We start from the raw sequence: 22515 nt of genomic DNA on the forward strand, positions 1-22515 counted from the left end.
CCTCATTTCTACTAGTCCCACTGTAGGGATCTATGAAGAACCAACCTCCATGGCAGAGACCTGTTTCCAGTTCAGTGTACTCCCTCCACATTCTCCCATGCAGTTATAATTCCTCTAATATCCTAAAATCCTCCAGTTTCTTCCACCCTTTCCATATGTTTGGAGGGTGACATGGGATGTGGTACTCTGACGAGGAAGAGTAGGGCTAGGAGTAATGAAGGTTACTGCTAAGTAATATGTTCATTACCTCCACGCCTGTCTTCCTCGTCCCAGTACTTGCCTATGAGACATATCAAAGCTATGGAATGGGCCTATGACAAATCACACAGACCGAAAAGTCTGCTTTTGCACACACCAATAACTATTTTATGTTCAAATGTTCTTGTACCCTATGCCCTCAGTGTGCGTCAAATGATCTGGCTGCTTGACTGTGGGCCGTAAGGATAGCTCAGGGGCAACGCGCTCTCGCCTTGAAAGCAAGACAACGCGGAGCAACACAGGTTCAATCCCTGAGTTTGTGCTAGAAACCTCTGGTTATTAAGCGCGTTATAAATAACCAATTACAATTACTATTCATCTCATTATAAACATGTTTAATAATGACAGTGCACTAGCTCATGAGGTCGCCTTCCCCCGGAAGATTTAACCTGGATCTCATGTAATCACAGACCTGGTTCATCGGCTAAAGGACACCACAGATGCCTTATTATCAGCCCAAATGTGACTACGAAATGGTCAGTTTTTCTGGTATCTTTATATCTTTTTATGGACTCCAGCATTGCCCACGTAACATCCAGGCTAAACCTTTCCACCTTCTATAGAGAGGAGGCGATGTGGGGAAAATAGCTAGAAGTACAATGAGCCTCACTGCAGGCTAGGCGGTAATGCTGGAGGAATTGCAGCCAAAAACTTGATTATCGTTATCGCCACTTGTAATCTCGCAAAATATACCCGATTACAAGCGGCAGAATGGTTTATTTGTTTGTTTATTTATGTATTGTGCGCGCCGGACCCTGAGGTAGCAGGGCGCATGAGACAAGGAGATTTACAGCTTGGTTACAGAAATTTACAAGTTACAGAACATGGAAAATACAAGAATTTCTTGGCTATACAAGGTGAGACAAGTCCAAGTGCAGACAATGCGCAGCCAAGCAGTCAACATATGACTGGCGTTTACATAATAGGAAGTCAGTCTGTATCAGGTGCAAAACATGTGGAGGTACATGGGGAGAGTGCCGGTTATATAGCATTCTCGGTGAGCCGTTTTATTGTGTTCTTTCTGAAATTGTTGAACATTTGGTCAGATCTAAGTGCATGTGGTAGGGCGTTCCACAATTGAGCTGCCTTGACTGGGAAGCTGGATCCTCCAATAGTGGTTAGTTTAAATCTGGGCACTAGAAGGCAGTTAGGGCTGACTGTTCTTGTGAGTCTAGTAGGATTCTGTCTAGTAAATTGTTCTGTTAGATAGCGGGGAGCTTTGTTATTTAAGCATTTATGGATAAGGGATGCAGTTTTAAGGTTGATTTTTTTTCTTGGGTAGAGAGCCATTTGTGTTTACGTCTTATTTCAGAAATATGTGCTCTTCTCGGGAGGCTTAGGGCCGCTCTAAGTGCATTGTTTTGGAGCACTTGTATTCTGTTGATTATTTGTTTGGTTGTCCCTATGTAGAGTGAATTACAATAGTCTAATTTTGATAAGATGAGGGCTCTGGCTAGAATAAGACAACTGTCATCTGATAAGAATTGTTTGCCGGCTCGTATTAATTTGCATGTATAGGCCGTGGATGAGGCCAGTGAATTCACCTATTTGGTAAGGGATAGTGTCGAGTCAAGGTAAAAACCTAGGGTTTTTACTTCTCTGGCGACCTTGATAGTGTTTCCATCAATGATAAATGCTGAGTAGTATCGGTTGAGTTTAGAAATGCGAGCTGCAGTGCCCAAGATGATGAGCTCTGTTTTGTGATCGTTCAAGCATAGGCCGTGGTTGGCCATCCATGCTTGAACGATGCTATAGACTCTGTTCACCAAAGCCAGATCTTCCCCATAATCCCCGGTAAGTGGTAGGAGAATCTGGGTATCGTCTGCATAGTTGGTATAGGTGATCCCCAGATTGTCAAGATCGTCAAAGAGTGGCTTGGCGAAGACATTGTAGAGTGTTGGCGAGACGCAAGATCCCTGGGGCACTCCGCAAGTGATGGGTATCGGGTCTGCTGCCGCTGAGGGGGCGAACACCCTCATGGTCCTGTCACTAAGGAATGATTGTATCCAGTCTATAGCCTCCCCTGAGAAGTGGGCCGCAGAGTCCAAGTGGTTACTTAGGACTCTGTGGTCCACCAGGTCAAAGGCAGCTGAAAGGTCTAGAAGGAGGAGGAGAGCTAATTTACCCTCGTCTCTGAGTGAGTCTATTTGGGCCTTTAAGTCAATAAGGGCAGTCTCTGTGCCATGTTGAGGTCAGAAACCGGATTGGCGGACGCCAAGGAGCTGGTTGACCTCCAGGTAGTTCTGGATTTGGGTATAGGCTACATTGTCTAGAATTTGTAGTAAGAAAGGCACTGTGGTGATGGGTCTGTAGTTAGTGGGAATGTTGGGGTCCAGTGTTTGTTTTTTCAGAAGGGGGAGTACCCAGGATTCCTTTAGGTTACGTGGAATGGTACCCGTAGTGAAGGAGGCATTGATAAGTTTTGTGATGAAGGGGGCTAGGTCTCTAGCCGCGTCCTTGATCAGTTGTGCTGGGCATTGGTCACCTTTGCAATTAGATGGTTTAAGAGCCAGAATAGTTTTCTCTACCTCGATCACTGAGACCTTAGAGAAACTGAATTGAGTAGATTCTTTGGGTTTAAGTATAGGGGTTTTGTCCAAGGGAGTTTGGGTTTGGGCTGGTAGGAAGGAAATTAGGTAGTGGTGCATCCATATTTGGGGGGCGATGGCTATTATGGAGGGGTTACAGTTGTGACTGGTGACGTTGAACACATTTTCGGAGTCCATAGAACTCCATGGGGATTTTGGAAGAATTGCCTTTCATGGTATTTCTACCGCAGCGATTCCTTCAGTTTTTGGCGCTAATTTGGAGGAAATAGCTCCAGCGCTGTGCTGGTGGTATCGCCGCTAAATTGCTGACAAAGACACTGTATAGAAGTGTAATAAAAGTGCCATTAAATCCATTACCCCACTTTTTTTTTACCACACCCTCATACTTGTAACCAACACCAATGACTTGTGATTTGTGATAGTTAGAGACTACTTCAGGCAAGAGGGTACATCCCATCTCCTAATCAAACCTCTCTCCCCTACTTTTTAACCTATATTTTAAACCTCTCATGGACATCTTGCGGAAACATCACATTCAATTTAATTCGTATGCAGATGATACTCAGGTGTTCCTGAAAGTAGAGAGCTCAGAGGTGACCTTTGAGTTAGTAGAACAGTGCCTAAAAGAGGTACAGGCTTGGATGTGTGCTAACCACCCGCTGTTGAATGCCAGCAAAACAGAGGTTGTGTTATTTGCCTCAAAACACCATCTTCAACACACCAAGCAGGCACTGTCACCGTGTTTCTTGGGTTCACAGCTGGACTTCCCCCAAAAAATAAAGAATTTGGGCTGTGTGTGGGAAGACAATATGGGCTGTGGAGCGCAGTTTAGCGCAAAGGTGCAGTCAGTGTTTTACACCCTACGAATGCTGAGACAAATCTTGCCATTCATATCAAACAAGGACAGAGCAACAGTCGTGGAGACCCTCAACAACCCGCGACTGGATTATGGCAATGCGCTGCTGTCAGCAATACCAGCATTCCAGTTGCAGAGATTACAAGTGGCTCAAAATGCTGCAGTCAGGTTGGTGTTTAGGGCGGAAAAATCTTTCCCCATCTCTAATCTAAGATAATCTATACACTGGCTGGCTGTGAAAGAGCGCATAGATTTAAAGTCCTCTGTCTCGTCTTCAAATGAGTGAATAAATTAGCTCCTAGTTATCTATCGGATAAAATTGAGAGCTATATTCCAAGCCGCCAACTACGCTCATACGACAAGAATTTGCTGCATGTACGTCCGTCTAAATGTGTGAGTAAAGGGGATTGAAGATTCAGTGTCTATGGACCAAGATTTTGGAATAGGCTCCCGGGAACCATTTGAGACCTGAAAACACTCACTGCATTCTGTAAGGCTGTGAAGACTCAACTGTTCCATTAGGGAACATGGGAGGTTAGTTACTCGTCTGTGCAAATACTATCTGATCTCATATCATTGACATGAAAGCAGATTCACTGCTGCTTGTTCCATCGGCGCGCAGACACGATGAATTCCATCAGGTGTGCGCTTACAAATGAAGCAAATGAAGTGAAACATTCAGATTGAGCCTTCATAAAGGGAGACCTCCACAACAACAGCCCTGTTTCTCCTAATCATTCAGATGATGTCATTGCCTCCAGGAATGTTACCGTTAACATTAAATACTTGATGTCATTGGACTCAATTGGCTCAAACGGAGCCACCTGTATGCATCTGACCATTGAGGTGGTTCTGCATGTTCTGTAGCTTTTGAGAGGTAAATACTCTTAAGGAAATATCCAGCTAATTTTTCCTCCTTGAGCATCATTTATGCAGGGGTTCCAGAAATAGCCCTAATTGCTGCCCTCTGGGCCCTGGTGAATGAGATGCATAAGCCTTTATGCAAATCAGTTGGAATGGAATCCCTTCCACACTTTGCTGCAAAGTTTCCTAAAATGTTTTTCATAGATTGAAAGAGTAACTTGATGTCTGGAATGTTGGGTTTCTGTCTGCTACAGAACCTGAGCTAACGCGCCTTGCTTCTGTAACTCCCTCCTGACCATTGGATAACCTTGGCATTGAGGAGTTCCTGATGTGCCATGAGAAGAGGAGCTCACTTTGATATATTCGGGACTGGAGCTATGGATAGTTCTATTAAAATGGAAAACCAGATCCTTTTTGGTCAGAATGGGACCCCCTTTATCCCTTCCAAATAACTGTCTCAGGACTTTGGACTTCATAGGTATGGAAGGGAACGCCTAGAGAAAACCCTGAGGCCAATCGATTGCTGTTGCATCCTCCCTTCATGCCCCTGGTGGCTGAAAGCTCAGACAGACCTTGCATTGGCTAACCTTGCAAAATGGTTGTGCCATCTCTGGGGATGTGAACATGTCCCTTGCTGATGTCCCACACCTCACACGTGGTTGCTGGAAGGACAGCCATCTCCTGCAAACATAGGAAACATAGATTAGATCAGGATTGTCCAGTTCCAGGCCTTGAGGACATGTCAGATTTTCAGGATACCCCTCTTTAATGTGCATGAGATAAATTTGTATACACTGATTCTAAATGCATGCAAATCTTTCCTCCTGAATATTAGTGAGGGATATCCTGAAAACCCATCAGGATCATAACCCTTCCTTTGCAAAATGTCCTGCTTTTCAGACATAGACAGGATTTGGTAGCATGACTGCTCTTATAATAATATGAGCTTTCCAGCAAGAAAACATAAGAAGAGGCATAAAAAGTACCAGTCTGCTCAGAGACAAATATAGACATGAGATGTTTAAATGAGAGGAGATGGTTAAACAAGCATATCATATTATTATAAGAGCAGTCATGCTACCAAATCCTGTCTATGTCTGAAAAGCAGGACATTTTGCAAAGGAAGGGTTATATTCCTGATGGGTTTTCAGGATACCCCTCACTAATGTTCAGGAGGAAAGATTTGCATGCATTTAGAATCAGTGTATACAAATTTATCTCATGCCTTGTGAATGCCTCCACAAGGAGAAAGGGGTACAACTATTTTCAATTAAATATAGGTTTCAGCCATGGAAGGTGGTACCTCATCAATAAGTTCCAGGATGAACAGGAGGTTGTTGTGGAGGTAATGCCTTTTGTAGCAGAAATTAATTGCCGGACACAATTTCGGGTGAGGTTTGTTCATCAAATCTTTAGTAGCAACTCTGCAGGAAAACACGGACAATAACACAGAGTTGTGCAGATCCCCCTATAATTCCAGTTTGTGATCCCCGTCCTCTAAAAGGTCTCCCTTTTAGACCTTTCAGTACAAGTGGAATATACCCATCAGACCATTGGGTCGTCTGCTCTTCTTCAATGAGCACAGTACCAGATTCTCTATAGCCACATCAACCCAGACACCCAAGGTCAAAACGAATCATTTCACACCTTCAAGCAACAAGTACAATTAATCATATAACATTTAGTTAATGGTAGGTAGTAGTAGGAAAGCATCCTTTATCAATGTTAGTAGGGAAAGCGTTCCTCTAAATAATTGTGCTGATGCAGTAGTTTTAAACATGTGAATAAGTGCCTAATTATTTGCAAAGCTTTTACCCTCCATCCTACTTGAATACACACTATTCAGTGGGGTTTCATTTTCTCAACTGATTTGTGGCCTCGTTTTTCAAATTAACCTACTTTACATGGGTACATCACGCCACCTTGAAATTACATTTCCCATCAGCATTAACATTTATTAAATGTTTTCTCCACACGCTGTAGTTGTTTTTAGACACATTACAAGTATGGCGGTAAGACAACAATGGTGCTGGTAGCGCTACGGGCACCGTTGCTACCGTACCGCCATACTACGAGTTCTGCTCGCAGGAGCCCTTGCAGCCACCAGGTCTGACCTGGTGGCCGTACCGGCACCCACGAGCAGAACATGATGGTAGCACCAGTCCCGTTATTAACGGTACCGGTGCTGCCACCCTCCCCATTTCCATTGAGCCCTATGGGACTCAAATGGCAATGGGAATGTACCGGGCCCGGCACTCGCAAAAGGGCAGTTACCGGGTCCGGCTGGGCCTGAATAGCCTGCTAATTGCCCATTCGCAGGTGCCGGACCTGGATGCGAGTTTGGAGGTAGCCTTGCTGGTTTTACCGGCAAGGCTACCTCCAACCTTGTAATGAGTACTTCAAAAACTGAAATGATAGTATATTGTGTGACCTGAAAAGTCAATGGCAGACTTTTGAAGATAAGAATACAGTGCAAATATTGCTTTTACTTTGGTCCATTTACTTCAAGTAAACAAACCCGAACTAGCAGAATGCAATTGATCAAGAAATTAAAGACCAGGACTGGGGCATGGTGTTGCGATGACATGGAGTCAACTGGTAACCATACACATATTGAACAAGGCAATTTACACTTTATTTTGCACCTAATTTATGAAGTCCTTGTAAATCCTAGTCTAGTCATCTATATCATCCACGATTAGGTTGAGTACATTAAGGGTGGGCAGATATAAAATTTATTTGCGGAACTTCTGGGTGTTCCCCAATGAAAGTTTACATATTACCTCTATACAGAGTATAACATTTAGATGTCTGTAAAACGTAGGTCTACATCGGCACATTATACACCCTACCTAACCTCTGACCTTGCCGGTGCACCAATTCATGGCAATGGCTTCAATTTACAGTGGAGGTCATTGGCTGTTGAAATCGATTGTATCAGTGACACATAGTAATTGATAGCAGCAGAACTACAGAGAAGCAGAAGACTTCAATACTGGTGTCTACAGTTAGTTACAGCAAATGTGATCTGGAGCCACAGCTTCAAAACTCCGGGAGTGAAACCCCATGCGTAATTGATAAAGTAAGTGCCGATGCTTGTGAGATTTGAGCGGTGGTGAAACTAAGAGCGAGTGAGTGGAGATGGTGAGGCTGATGTGCTAATTGCCTAGAGTGGGTGTGCAAGGCAAGCTGTTTGGCGGGGAGGTTTACTGAAGGAAGCTGAGGCTGTGGGCAATTGAAGTGTCCCAGTGGATGCTGGGGGTGTATAGGTTGGCCAATGGGCTACTTCATGATCAATGAGTTGGGTTAGTTTGCCATGCGGTGATAGGTCCTAAAGATGGACTCCTTTAGGTGCACTTTGGTGAGTGTAGATATAAGGGTGCCGCAGTAGAATTTCAAAACCTATAGTATCTGTGGAGACAGAGAATCTTTGACCTCCACCCCTTAAGCATGTTATTCTGAATATGTGATTCAACTCCATGCTACTTGAGGCCCCTTAAGACGTGTCACTGCTGATGTGCCCACTGAACCTACACAGGTGTGTTTGCTCATTGCATCTCTAAGTGTTGGAACTGTGCTTGACACTTAAATGTGCATGAATAGGCCGGCTGCGAGTGCCTTGCACTAGTGAATAGTTGCTCTTCCTCCACGCAAATCACTGTTCTGAATCAGAGATTTCTGTATTTGTGTTATTTGAAGAACAGGGATGTCAAGTACCATGAGAAATGACCGACAATAAGACATGTACAGATGGGGGAGGCCTTCCCATGAAGGGTGCCTGTACAATAGCAGAAAGATGAGAACAAGGAGTGAGTCAGTTAATGAGGGTGTAAAAAGCTGTGACATATACCAGGGACACAACAAACAGAACAAAATATGCATATGAGACAACAGGTGACTTACAAAGGTAATATATACCTAAGGGGTAAAGTGCTTCAAGCTAAAGAGGGCAACTATATAGATATACAAAATCACATTATAAAGAGTCACTGGAGGCAGTGGTGGAGTCGGGTAAGGAAGGCGTGGGAGCGGGCAAGGGGAGCTTCCTCTTTTGCAAGTAAGTGAAGTTTAAGCCAAGCTTTGAAAACATCCACATTAGGGCTGGCTTTGGTTGTGATGGGTAGTGGGTTCCAGCAGTGCGTGGTGAGAAAGAGCAGGAGTGACAGGAGGCATGAGGGGGCATGGGGACAGTGCGGTTGAGTGCAGAAGAGGATCGGAGGGAATGCGATGGCGAGTGAACAGAGATACAATCAGACAGATGCTGCTGAGCAAGACCAATGATACCTTTGGAGACTAGGTAACAGGAACAGTTTCACATGGACAGCCAACCAGCATGTTGTTGATATAATTAGGTATTTATTTAATTGGTTATTTATGACGCGCTTAATACCCAGAGGTTTCTAAGTGCTGACCCGGGGATCGAACCTGTGTCGCTCTGCGTCATCTTGCTTCCAAAGTGCTTCTAAGGCGAGCACCTTGCCCCTGAGCTATCCTCCCGTGCTAACTGGTGGAGGCTCAGGGTAGGTTGTAGAGAGTGTGGGTAGCAAAGTTCAGGACTTTGTCTAGAGGGAGGAAGGAGTAGAGAGGAAGGCCAAAGTGTAGGCTTGAGCAGTAGTCAAGTTTGCCTGGGTACCTAGGTGGAGATTAGCATGTTTGTTGAGTGGTAAGAAAAGGCTGAATTTTCTGAATGTTGAGGAGGTTAACACGAGATGTGCATGTATGCGGAATTGCGAGGGTAGATGGCGGGGAGAACTTTCCCTTTTGCATTCTGTCCTCGCATTTCTTTGTGAATTGAACCCTAAGTGTGTCCTAACAGTCAAGTCCTAGTCCAATTAAAAAATAAGCAACTTACATGGCCCTCTCTGCCACTCAAAAGTCCTGCGCTGTCTTGATGGTGCGTGTGCGTGTTTTGGTATCTGTGGCTGATGTCAATGTAGTTTTCCCATGTTATGGTGGCATAGGTAGGGCTGTGATGGCTCCTCCAGGTTTGACTTGTCACCTTTTTTTGTACTTTCTTTTCCCGTGCCTCAGTGAAATACGCCAGATCATCAAAGCCATCCATGTCAATGATTTCCTGAGGCGCTTGGACGAGCTGCAGGTCAGTGCCATGGTGGCGTGCTTTCGAAGCGTTGACTACGGCCCACGGGAAACGGTGATCAGCGAGGGCTCGGTGGGGACCAGCATGTACATTGTAGCAGGTAAAGATCATAAGATTAGCACTGCATTTGTGTTCAACCTGCAGCTACATCTCTGGTGCTGTCACATTTTGATATTAAGAGTGTCCTAGGCAGTGCTTTAAGTGTGGTGAGAAATTGGGGAGGGTTGGGTAGTGGGGGGCTCGAACAAGGGGTGTGGCATAAGAAGTAACAGGTGTGGCTTAAAGGCAGGCATCTTAGGCAATGGCCGGCTAACACAAAAAAAAACAATACAAAGCCTAGCAATGATGGCACGAAAATCCCATCTTTTACAAGGTGGTTGTGAGCTCCTGTGACCAATGCATTTCCATTTCCACAAACACTATGTGAAACTCTGGTTGCAAAAAACATGTTTCTGCATGGCACGATCATGGTGAAGCCTTGGCGGGTGATGAATCCCCTGCGCAGAGCAGGTGCCAGGCATAGGAATCTAGCAAAGGGTCAAATGATCAACAAGCGCAACAGCTTAACGTAAAGTGACACAAATAACGTACATATGTTTATTGTACAACAACCATGCCAAAATACGTCATCAGTGCCTGTACCTTCAAATCAAGAGCAATAAAATGAACCGGCAGCTTGCTGTCCTCACAACACATTCAGGTTGAGTAATATATGATCTAGGGCTTTAAGTGGGCCGGGGCTATCCAGGGCAGAGCCCCGGCAGTCTCCAAAAAGGGCTCCCGAGACGGGGCCCTGTCGGGGCTCTCCCCTGACAAGCCTCAGCTGCGCCAACCCCTCAGGCAGCCCATTTAGCTGAACTGCTGCACACTTAAAGGGCTGCCTGCAGGTGCCAGCACTTCAGATTAGAAAAAAGAAAAGACATCAGCTCTTATTTTTGGAATACAAAGTGCTGACACCTGCAGTCAGCCCTTTAACCATAGTGCACTTGGCTAAACAGGCTGTCTGCTGCATGCTGTCTCTTTACTAAGAAACAGGAGGAGGGCTGGGTTGCCCGGCCCTTCCTTCTTTTACTGAGTAAACAGCCAACATGCAGCAGGAAGCCCTTTAACCGAGCAGCAACCTAGCCCTCTTCCTGTTTCTTAATAAAGAGACATCACACCGCAGGCAGCCATTTCACTCAAGGAGCTGCAAGGTTACAAGGTAGCCAGTGGGTGTCAGCCACCCCGGCAGGCAACCATTTAACCATGTGGATCGTTGAATGAAATGACTGCGACGGGGGGCTCTCATTTGGGGGCATGGCAGAAGTACACACCGATCAACGGCCTCTGCTTGGTGGGGAGGAACTGAAAGAGAGATGAATCATCTCTCTTTTGGCCCCTCGCCACCACACAGATGAACCTGCATCACATCTACAGCATGCAGCGCTGCATGTGCTTGAATACAGGCTGGGGCTAGTGAGGGGCTTATGTGGGCCCCAGGAAGGCCCTGGCTCACTACCATTGTTTGGCGACTGCCGGGGTTCTGCCCTGGATAGCCCCTGCCCACTTAAAGCCCTGGCCCTAGGAATCGGCATGAGTTCAAGAAGTGTCACAACATTCATACGGGCCCTCAGGCAATCTAACCCTTTGCCCCCACAGTGCAAGAAACTTCAGGTACCCCTTAAAGTGCCTTTAAAAGAGATGCCCTAATACACAGGGCACGCTCGGACAAAAACGCCTCTGTGCAGTGCCTGAGAAGAATAAAAGGGGGTTCCTCCCTCAGACATGCCAACATTCCTACTCACCTGGGTGGGAGATTTAATCAGAGAAATCGGGAGTCTCACATATTCCCATAGGGATACATTGGGGCTAGAAGTATTTTAGGTGGGAGAACATGAAAAATAGCAATAAATCGGGAGGGTTGGCATGTATGCTCCCTGCATAACTTGATGAGGGGTCCCTGAGTTGTCAACCATAGACATACCTAGGCCTTGTTTAGTCGGGTCAAGCTTTACTCCTGCCGGGGTGTCTGTTACACCCCTTCGCCAGTAGAACACCACAGTGGCTTGAAGTTTTTGAGGGTTTCTTAAAGGAATCCCCCGCACCCTCCTTGATCTTCCCTTCCCCTGGTGCAGCATGCGGGGAGACCTCACAATTGCCTGTTCATCCCATGCCCATTTCCCTACTGCTTCTTCTTCTGCATACGGGATAGACCCACGCAACGCCCTCCCCTTCCCCAGGGCTTTAAGTGGGGTAAGAAATCGAGGGGGGGGGGCTCATTTGGGGGCGTGACTTGCGGGAGGGGCGTGGCCTAAAACGTACGCAAATCGTAGGGTATACACACAGATATATATAAATGTTATATATTTGTGTTCTATGCAAACCATCTTTTCTAAACATAAAACATACCTTTATAAAAGATTTTTTGCAAAGTACACAAACCATAGTAAGGTACGCACACAAATATATAACATTTATATATATCTGTGTGCATACCCTAAACATTTCGGGTTTATAAAAGATGGCTTTGAAAGTACGCCATTCAAGCCATATTTTATAAAGCTTTGACTACGGACAAAATTGTCGTCGGCAAAGCTTTATAAAAGATGGCTTGAAATGTGTACTTTCAAAGCCATCCTTTATAAACCTCGAAATATGTCGAGGAATCCCCAGGTTCGCCGAGGGTTAAAGACGCCTCGGCGACCTGGGGAAACAAAGGGACAGTAACTGCCTCTGGTGACCTCTCGCGCGAGGGGTCACCAGATGCAGTTACTATGACTGGCGGAAGTGGCAGTCAGTCACAGCGTCCCTGTGGCTGGCTGCCACTTCTGTCAGCTTGCCTGACTTCATTACAGGCGCATCTCCCGTCGCAGCTGCTGCCGCGACGGGATAATGCATCCCGCGATTCCTGCCAATGTTGCTTTAGGACGGGCCGCGGCTCAGTCCCACTTTTTGGAGATTGTGGGGGCCCGGCCCCGGCAGGCCCCGGCCCACTTTAAGCACTGCCCTTCCCTCCCTCACGCTCCATTGTTCTGGCATTGGTGCTCCTGCTTCCTCGCTCGGCCTCGCCGTGCTTCCAGGACACGCCCCTCATCACAGTGTTCCAAGTGACGGGGCGGTCTTCGATATGTTCCGTCAATGACACGTTGACGGTGAGGCATGCGTCTTGACGAAAAGGTTGCGTACCGCATCATCACTGAAGCACCTGAATGCCATGACCCAGTGATCCTGATTGATGCCTTTTTAGGGGTCCTCGCCAGTGGTGGACCACTTAGCGTGATACTTGTTGTGACTGTGCATATAATGCATGCATTGTATTCACCCGACTCTCCCAATCAGATACTGTTGATGTTGAAGGAGTGAGGCATCGCTTCTATTGACATGTCTTTCCTTCCTGCTTTCCAGAAGGGGAGCTGCTGGTGACCCAGTGCAGGCGCCATCAGCGGACACTGTCCACAGGGGACGTGTTTGGGGAATTAGCCATATTGTACAACTGCAAGCGTACTGCAACAGTCAAGGGTAAGTGGCGAGCAACTTTTAGTGATCAACCTACTGACGTGACATTTCTAGCAAAGGAGTTATGTATAAGATAGGAAGACATCCTTAAATCATTGTTTCAAATAAAAACTGTAGCAGCTATCAACAGGGTATATTGAACCTACCCATTACCTATGCTAAGTCTATATCACACACATGTTCGGAGCAACGACTCATTTCCAACATGGTGTCTTTTCAATGAAAGTGGAAAATGCTCACCCTCCCTTCCAGCCTCAGACTTCAGATCCTCCATCCAGGCCTTACTGCTCTGCCATCTGAATATACACAAGGCCCTGCTGTGGGCATTCCAGGTGCTATTCATTCCAGGTGGAGTCTCCAGGGATCCATAGCTCTCTACAGACAATGACTCTCCTTCCTGGTCTTTTCCATCCCTTCCAGGTGGAGTATCCAGGTATCCACGGCTCTCTACAGACGATGACTCTCCTTCCTGGTCTTCCATCCCTTCCAGGTGGATTATCGAGGGATCCACGGCTCTCTACAGACGATGACTCTCCTTCCCGGTCTTTTCCATCCACTCCAGGTGGAGTATCGAGAGATCCGCTGCTCTCTACTGACGATGCCTCTCCTTCCCGGTCTTTTCCATCCATTCCAGGTGGAGTATCGAGGGATGCAAAAGCTCTTTACAGACGATTCCTCTCCTTCCTGGCCTTTCCCATCCATTCCAGGTGGAGCATCGAGGGATCTGTTTGCTCTCTACAGACGATGCCTCTACTTCCCGGTCTTTTCCATCCATTCCAGGTGGAGTATCGAGGGATCCGTTGCTCTCTACAGATGATGCCTCTCCTTCCCGGTCTTTTACATCCATTCCAGGTGGAGTATCAAGGGATCCACCACTCTCTACAGACGATGCCTCTCCTTCCCTGTCTTTTCCATCCATTCCAGGTGGAGTATTGAGGGATCCGCTTCTCTCTATAGACGATGCATCTCCTTCATGGTCTTTTCCATTCATTCCAGATGGAGTATCGAGGGATCCACTGCTCTCTACAAACAATGCCTCTCCGTCCCAGTCTTTTCCAGCCATTCCAGGTGGAGTATCGGGGGATCCACTGCTCTCTATAGATGATGCCTCTCCTTCCCAGTCTTTTCCATCCATTCCAGGTGGAGTATCGAGGGATTCGAAAGCTCTCTACAGACGATGCCTCTCCTTCCTGGTCATTTCCATCCATTGCAGGTGGAATATCGAGGGATCCGCGGCTCTCTACAGACGATTCCTTTCCTTCCCAGTCTTTTCCATCCATTCCAGGTGGAGTATCGAGGGATCCGCGGCTCTCTACAGACGATGCCTCTCCTTCCCGTTCCTTTCCTCTCAGGATATTATTGCGGCCTCAGTTAGATTTCTCCAAAAGATACTATTCCTTTGCCGGGGACAAAGAAAACCATGGCTTTGGTTGCTCCTTTATTACGCAAGCTGTTCATTTTTCTTTTGGCACTGGCCTGATCCCAACAAGTTTAAAACTTGCTCTTGTCATTCCTCTGCTCACAAAAACGTCCCTGGACCCCTCTGTATTGGCTAACTATCAGTCTATATCTCTCCTTACTTGTCTCTCAAAATTGCTAGAGTCACTTGTGGTTCCCTGCCTCAGTTGTTCTTGGGAAAAGTCCTCCTTCTTTGATACTTCACAGTCTGGCTTTTGCCCAGGTCGCAGCATCGAGGATGTGCTTGTCTGGGCCCTTGATAATCTGTTGTGGCTACAGGGCCATGGCAGCATGAGAGCTCTCATTTTGCTTGATCTCTCCGCCACCTTTGATATTGTCAATCACTTGGTTCTGCTTGCACGCCATGCCGGGGCAAGAATCTCTGGTGCCGTTCTTTCCTGGTTTCGTTCTTTTCTGTCTGGCCACACTTAGTCGCATTCTCTTCCTCCTTTTCGTTCTGCTCCCTCCTCCCTCACATGTGGTGATCCCCAGGGGTCTGCCATCTCGCCTATTTTGTTTAATGTCTATGTTCAGCCTCTGGCCAGATTCGTCTACTCCCACGGCTTTCTATGCTACCTATACGCTGATGATACTCAAATCATTGTGCCTCTGGATCTCTCCTTGCCCACCACTGCGTACAGATTTAGAGTGTGTCTTATAGCCATGGGGGAATGGATGAGGAGTAACTGGCTAATGCTGAATGGGAACAAAACCGAGGTGTTGGTGGTGGGACCTCCCACATCTGCCACCCTGTGGACCCCTCAGTTCTTGCCCCCTTCTCTTGGTCCCTTCTCACCCCTACTATGGTGGTAAAGGACCTTTTAGTCAAGCTCACTGCCACGCTGTCTGTGGATCATCAGGCTAGCGCAGTGTATCAGCAAGGACATTATCTGCTTAAAATTCTTAGAAAGGTTCTCCTTTTTCTTTCTTCCTCAACACAGGGCTCCTGTGGTAGCCTCTTTGACTCTATCTGCTCTTGACTATTGTAATTCACTTTACCTAGGTCAAACCCCCTACCTCATTCATCGGTTGCAGGTTCATTAGAACTCTGCAGCCAGGAGCACCATTCTGGCCCCTCGCTATACCCATAATACCCCATTCTCTGCCATTTGCACTGGCTTCCTGTTACCAAGCAGATTTCTTTTAAGTCCAACTGTTTGGTACACCCTGCCTTCTATGGGAATGGTGCGGAATACCTCCAGCAAAAATTCCATCCTTACGTCCCATCTCGGGTCCTGCTCCCCTCCCATGCTTGTCTTTTGGTTGTCCCTCTGGCATATTTTATACGCAAAGGAGGTTGTGCCTTCTCTATAGTGGCAGCTAAACTGTGGAATTGGCTCCCGTTGTCATTACGGAAAAACAAGACTATTTGTCCTTCAGACGAGAGCTGAAAACCTTTCTATTCTAGCCTCTCTCACTTGGTGGATCCCTCCCAGCACTGCTCAGCAGCAAGATGTCAGCTGGTGTACATTGCGCTATATAAATTCCATAAATAAATAAATACTGTTCTACCTTTGAAAGCCATTAAGCATGCTGCAGTCCCCTACATCACAGGACTGAAGAGGTTTGACCAAATCACCCCACGTGCAAGGAGCATCACTCTCTGCCCATCTAACTCTATCAAACGTTCATGATAGTGCACATCACATACAAAGTGCTGATGTCCAAGACCTCATCTAACCTGGCCTGGAAACTACAATCTCGGGAGGCCAGGACACAACCAGTGCAGGGTGCATTTAAAGGCCCCAAACAGAAGTCCCCTTCACCCGAATGGCAGGCATTTAAACCCTGCAATACAAATGCCCTGGGTTTTGCTTTTCACATGAATGGCAGGCATTTAAACACTGCAATAAATACGGCTTGGCTTCTGCTTTTGTTTCATGTAAAGTTAAAGAGCCCTGTTGAAAGGGGCCTACCTGTAATCATAAATGGACAAGCAGTAGTTGATTTGCAAAAGAAGGAGGAATCAAAGAATCCTGTAACATGGAAAAAATGATTTTCCAAAACATTGAAAACAAAAACGACCTGCACGTGTTTTTGCAAATAAAAACGGCTTTAAAAAGCCACAATGGGAAAAATAGCACTGCTCACAGAAAATGTCAGGAAAGCAAAACATGATGTGTGGATTGACCAAAGTAATGTATATTATGTTTCATCCACAAAATTCCAGTGACATTTCAAGAGACACTTAGTTTCAGGAAAAACCTGTTGTGGCTGAGGGCAAATCTTCACTTCCAGCCTGGATGTCACATCTCACATCTAATAACCCCACAATAAAATGTGGTCCTGCTACAGGCATCAAAATTCAGTATCATCCAGACCTGCTGACTAGGAAAGCAGGGACTTCAAGAGAAAGCCAACCTTGGCTGGAGCATGATTAAAACGTGTGAATCATTTTTGCACCCACTTCAAACAGCACACACTAACTTCAAAGAGACTCATAAAAACCACTGGTCACAAGCTGGCCCAGGGAGACAGATGGCTCTGCTGGATGAAGCAGTCATGCTATTTGCTGAACAGGAACACCCACAATTAATTTAAAAGACTATTTTAATTTTAGGACTTTTGCGCAGCAACCTCACTGTGGATTGAGTTCATTTTTGTACCATTTTGCATGTAATTTCCAGGCAATTTTGCGGATATAAACTGCATCTACCTGTGACTCTGGTGAACTGTAATGGCCAATTAGACTAGGTTTCTGGCTGATCTGAACATGTTACAAATGTAAGAGTTGGTGAAAAGGTGGACAATGAAATTAGAGATATGTTTGATAACTGACATATTCATAATTGTTGTACATTTTATGAAAACGACAAAAAATGTGACACATGGCCAAGCTACATTGTATGGATTTGGCGGTCAGCTTATCTAATTCCCCATGATCAGCTAAAACAGAAAATATGTTTAGTATGGCAGTTGCTAGTACATTTATGAAGTTGTGATATATAACTAACTTTTGCCAAAAAGTTGAAAGGAGAACAAAGGATGATGACAAATGGGAAAATACAGATCTTGCTTCAAACCCCTAAACCAATCCTGACTTGGACCGGAGAGAGAGAGGGTAGCTGTCCAATCCTAGCGGCAGGGATTATTGCAGGGTACTTCCCCTAGATTGTAAAATTGGTGATGTAATTTCTGCTATATGAGGGGGACTGCACTATGACTCATGACAGACACACACAAAAACCGGGGAAGACAGAAAAAGGAGGACGGAGAGAAGGCTGCTGAAACTCACCATCTTTGAGAGTGGAATAACCAGAACCCTTACCCTTAATTTCCAGAGGGTCCTGAGATGCAACTGGCTTTCCTGAATCTTAAACAAGGGCTTGCTATGAAAGCAGCAATAACCCCAGCCCTAAATTGCATAAGCCATTTATTCTTGTAACATTGCAACCAGTATTTCCCCATTGAAAATTCTCCACTGAAAACCCCGATTGCCAGTGAATTTTAGGGTGTCCAGTCAACTCGTCGAAAAAAAACTGGTCGACTGCAATTTGGTCGACGCAATTTGGTCGAAAACCATTTCGTCGAAAAAATTTTTTTATTTATATGTTTATTTTTTGGGTTTTCGTTTTGTTAAAAAATGGGTTTTTAGAGAAAAAAAGGGGGTTGGGGGGGGACCCCCCCAAAAAAAAAAAATAAAAGGGTTAAAATAGAAAAAAAAAAAATTCGACGAAATGGTTTTCGACCAATTTGATTCGACCATTTGTCTGGTCGACCAATTTTTTTCGACGAATTGACTGGCAACCAATTTTAGTCATCTCCCCACTGAAGAATCCTTTGTTTGCCCGTGTATTTCAGTCATCTCCCCATAGAAGAATCTCTTGTTTGCCTATATATGTTAGCTAATCCCCATTGAAAAGCCCCTCATTTGTCTGTGTAAATCCCTAGTGTATTTTGAAAGTAAATCAATAAATTCCCCCATTGAATTTCACAGGATGGTGGAATTCAAAACCAGCAATCTTTTTCCCAGTGTTTTTGTTAATTGTTATAGTTCTAAAGTATTGCCCAAGAGAATTAATCCTATCGTGATCTGAGAAACGATTTTCCTATTCTGTTCCTCTTTCCCTATTGTGTTGTCAAAACAAATTTCCGTTTGCATCTCCTTTCCATTGCCCATGTGTTGAATCTCCTGAAAAACTCTGTTTCTAGTTCCCCTTTATTTGTTTACTATTATTCTCTAAGGCCCTGACTGTTTCCTAAGTGTACGCAGTACGAATTCCTTGATGTTCTGTCCCATAGCAGCTGTACTAAATAATTAAAAACCCATTTATTTCCATTGTGCAAAAGCAAGTTTTTCCCTCTTTGCTGGCTCCCCATATTGTGGCGGTGGGCATCACACCAAAACAAAATTTACCACTATATTTCCACTCCTTGCCAATGCCTTCAATTCAAAGGAATCAAGGCTAGTTGATGTTTGGGGGTTGAGTGTTGCAGGGGGGAGTGCTTAACTGTATGTGCTATCACTTTGTGTGGAATTTTACTTTTCCTGTTTTGTCATTAAAACAGAAGCAATTGTAACAGTCTATTTCAACCCTGTCGCTCTAGATAGAATTTCACATTTGTGTTGCCACAACCTTGATGGCTGTTGTATTTTGATTATTCTAATTTTACATTAAATAAAGAATTAATAAAATGTCTTATTGATACACACCAGCCTGGTTCCTAGTCCATTGTGACACCGGGGGCCAGTGGAGGTTGGATGCGAGACGGGTTGGAGGCCTTCTCAAGATGAATCCAAAATTGTAAAGAAATCAAAGTGGTTTTATTGTGCGTCACACTCATTGTAGGGGAAGGAGATCCCTGACTTGCGTGTGCCGTGTAATAGATCGTGACACCAGAAGCCAAGAAACTCCAGACAGAAAACCAAGAAAATCAAGAAGGGGAAAAGTAGAAAGCAGCCATTCCCCAGCACGCTGGAGCAGCATACAAACTAACATCATTCTGGCTCCCACTCTTCTCCACTTCAGAAAATTACTGAATGCCTTGCTATTCATGGAGCACTACACCAACCTCTAATGACAGGTTCCTGACAGAGAGGGATCATCCACCACTATCACGTACCCTTACAATTATGTACCCCTCGTTTTTGCAAATCACTCTACTGGTTCCAGTTTGGATGGTGCTTTATAACTCCCCACATACATACATACTGTGAGAAAACGAAGGGTTTTTCCTTTCCCACTCATGTGGGATCTTCCAAACAGGTGGCCAGGGGAGGGCCATCACTTTTGGATCCCGACACTGAGAGAGGACTAGCAATGGAGGATAACCTAGGTGGAGGGTTCCTTGCGACTGGGGAGGGATTACCTGAGGGGGAGACACGGTATCCTTCCCTTTAGAATAACCCCCTACCCAACATCCCCTCAGCCTACTGTCAGCCAGACCCATGGTTTCCCCAGAACCTTCAATGCTTCTCGCATCTTAATAACATTACGACGGAACACCTACACTCTTTTCTCTTTCTATGAACGTCCCTCTAATGAGGGCAGGCGAATTCAGGCACTTAGCTACAATCACAAACACTTTAATCCAATTGAGAACCGAAACTGAGTATTAAAGGTGGAACCCAGATTCACAAAGTGAGCATGGACAGCCAGGAAAGGAAAAGTTGAGTTTGAGAAGAAGAGCAGGTGAGATGGCGAGCAGCTGAGCAGATGTTATTGAGAATCAGGCTTGAGAGAACGGGATGCTGAGATGCTACACGGCTACAGGTTCGAAGCTGGAGAAAGAGTGATGAGGGAGCCATGTCTCCTAGAAGCTGAAAGGGTTTGCCAATCGAAGCAGAGAAGCTTGTTAATCTCTCTGAACATTGTGCCAAGAGATTGCTCATTTCCTGGGACAGTGAAGCCACCCAGGAAGGTCTGAGGGGCAGGAGGGGAGAGACCCTCAACTTGGATAAAAGAATCATGAAAGACGCATTGTTAAAGTACAGCCAGTGAGTTCAAAGTGGTGAGATAGCCCAGTTTGTAATGACGCTAATGATTACCAAGTTGCAAGCGAGGGTATGCGTAAGAAGCGAGACTCTTTCGAAGAAAGCTTTGTTTTGAACTGTGATGAAACAAAGTGGAATTCCGCTTGTCAAAAGTCTCTGTGAAATGCAAAGGTTAAACAAAGTAACGCTGAGGTGAAAAACAAGTTGAATAATGTTGATGGAAGTGAACGCCGACGTGAAAGGCTACGGAAGAGAATATTGAGTGAAGCAAGATCCTGATGGGGATCGGATGATATAGAACTGATTGATTAAATAAATTGACAAGAAAGTGGAACTTGCCGGATTGCTAAGGTGCTCGTTAGTGACAGAGACAAGGAAGTAGAACTTGTTGTGGTGCTAGAAAGTACGCTTGAGGAAAGACTAACAGATTATAAGGAATACGATAACTAGAATGCAACAGTGTTGGAGTGGTGAGGCATGGAAATAGTAAAGCTGTGCCATTTCGAAAATCTTCAACAGAAACCGCATGAGGAAATCAGGAAGATTGAGGAAGGGAATCCCATGCAGCAAGATGATGACATGTGATAATGTGAAATACTAAAGAGTTGGTGAGGAAAGCTGGAAAGATCCACCCAAGAACATTGTTAAAGTAGAACTGTTCTATGCTAGAAAGCATTGAATCAGGCGAGGGAAGCCTGAGAAAGAGAACATTCTTAAAACAGAACTGTGTTACATTAGAGAGCACTAAGTCAGGCATGGGAAGCCTGAGAAAAGTACCTGAACTCTGCTGAATAAGCAAACTATTGAAATTACTTTTTGTGAACTGTTTTGAATGAACTGAACTTTTGGAGATACCGAGTGACTTAAGATTGGGGAAGGGAGTTTAGAAGAGACTCCCACCATGACCATACTGATATTTCTTTGAGACACTTATGCATTGTATCCACTACCCTACACATTGTTATGTTAGAATGTGAGGGCACGCATAGGTTTGACACAGACAGATTCTTTACTTTTGACAGACAGACTTTTGGACTATTCTTTCTTCTTTATTTCAATGGTTGAGACTACCCCCATTTAGAAATACGGCAAATTAGGCGTTCTTCAAACCCCATTTTGATTAATAAAGGTTTTCAAAATGTGTATCCTTGTGTCTGTGTCTACCTCTGACCACCATGCCTTTCTCACAATACAGAAATACTACATACTGTGAGAAAGTTACCCGTCGAAACATGTGGACCGACAGTGGGGTGGTCAGAGGGGATGAGCCCTGGCCTGAGCTAGTGTATTCGGGACTTGGAGGAGTTATACGTGGACCCACAGACCAATGCAATTGGGTCCCTACTCTAAGGCAGGGGCCTGTCACAGGAGCACTCACACCCCCACCATTCCCACAAACACCCATGACCATGGCAAGGTGAGGGGGGTCAAAATCACTACAAGATACCTTTTGCCATGAGTTAAACTCTCTCAGAGTTCCTTTCAAGTTTCTAAGCCAGACCCAAAAACCCAGCATAGGAAATTAAGACTTCACCTTTAATGAAAGAATGTTGCAACATTTCAAAGTCACCAGAATGCAGGGAATTACATTTCATTCCTCAGCACTGTTGCCAAGGCAAGGATTTCAGATTATGAATTATCCTCGTGCAGGCTGCAGGAATCCAGTGGAGACACAATTGCTCTCAAACAATGGGAAACTGACTCACGTTGCACACATAAGGGAGAACATAAATATTACTCTCCCCCTCCTGCTATTATAGCAGGGTTTACAAAGTTTCAACGTTCCCACTATGAAGGCATTTGAAGTACAATGAACAGCTTCACAGGATTACCAGAGAATTGTATGACTCATGGTGAGAGGGCATAGAGATCCAGGTTAAAGCAAATAATGCCAGCAATGGTACAAAGTGGATGGAAGGAGATCCCATACATGTCCAGGGCCTCTTTGAAATTCAAGGTGGCAGCAGGCCTTAGAGTAACCTCAGGCCAAACTCTTTTCAGG

The 22515-nt window shown here is 45.3% G+C and overlaps 1 protein-coding gene across 2 annotated transcripts in view; it reads left to right on the top strand.

Annotated features, from left to right (window-relative positions):
• The window catches only part of LOC138453056 (cGMP-dependent protein kinase 2-like), a 524549-nt gene that overhangs the window by 149387 nt on the left and 352647 nt on the right, over positions 1-22515 (top strand). For both annotated transcript variants that reach the window (XM_069605521.1, XM_069605520.1), the window contains exons 4-5: positions 9559-9725; positions 13010-13123. In XM_069605521.1, coding sequence (XP_069461622.1) covers positions 9559-9725; positions 13010-13123 — 281 coding nt within the window. The remainder of the gene's footprint in view (positions 1-9558; positions 9726-13009; positions 13124-22515) is intronic.

The sequence above is a fragment of the Ambystoma mexicanum genome, chromosome 4p, assembly GCF_040938575.1.
Source record: "Ambystoma mexicanum isolate Mex_15411 chromosome 4p, UKY_AmexF1_1, whole genome shotgun sequence".
NCBI classification, from domain to species: domain Eukaryota; kingdom Metazoa; phylum Chordata; class Amphibia; order Caudata; family Ambystomatidae; genus Ambystoma; species Ambystoma mexicanum.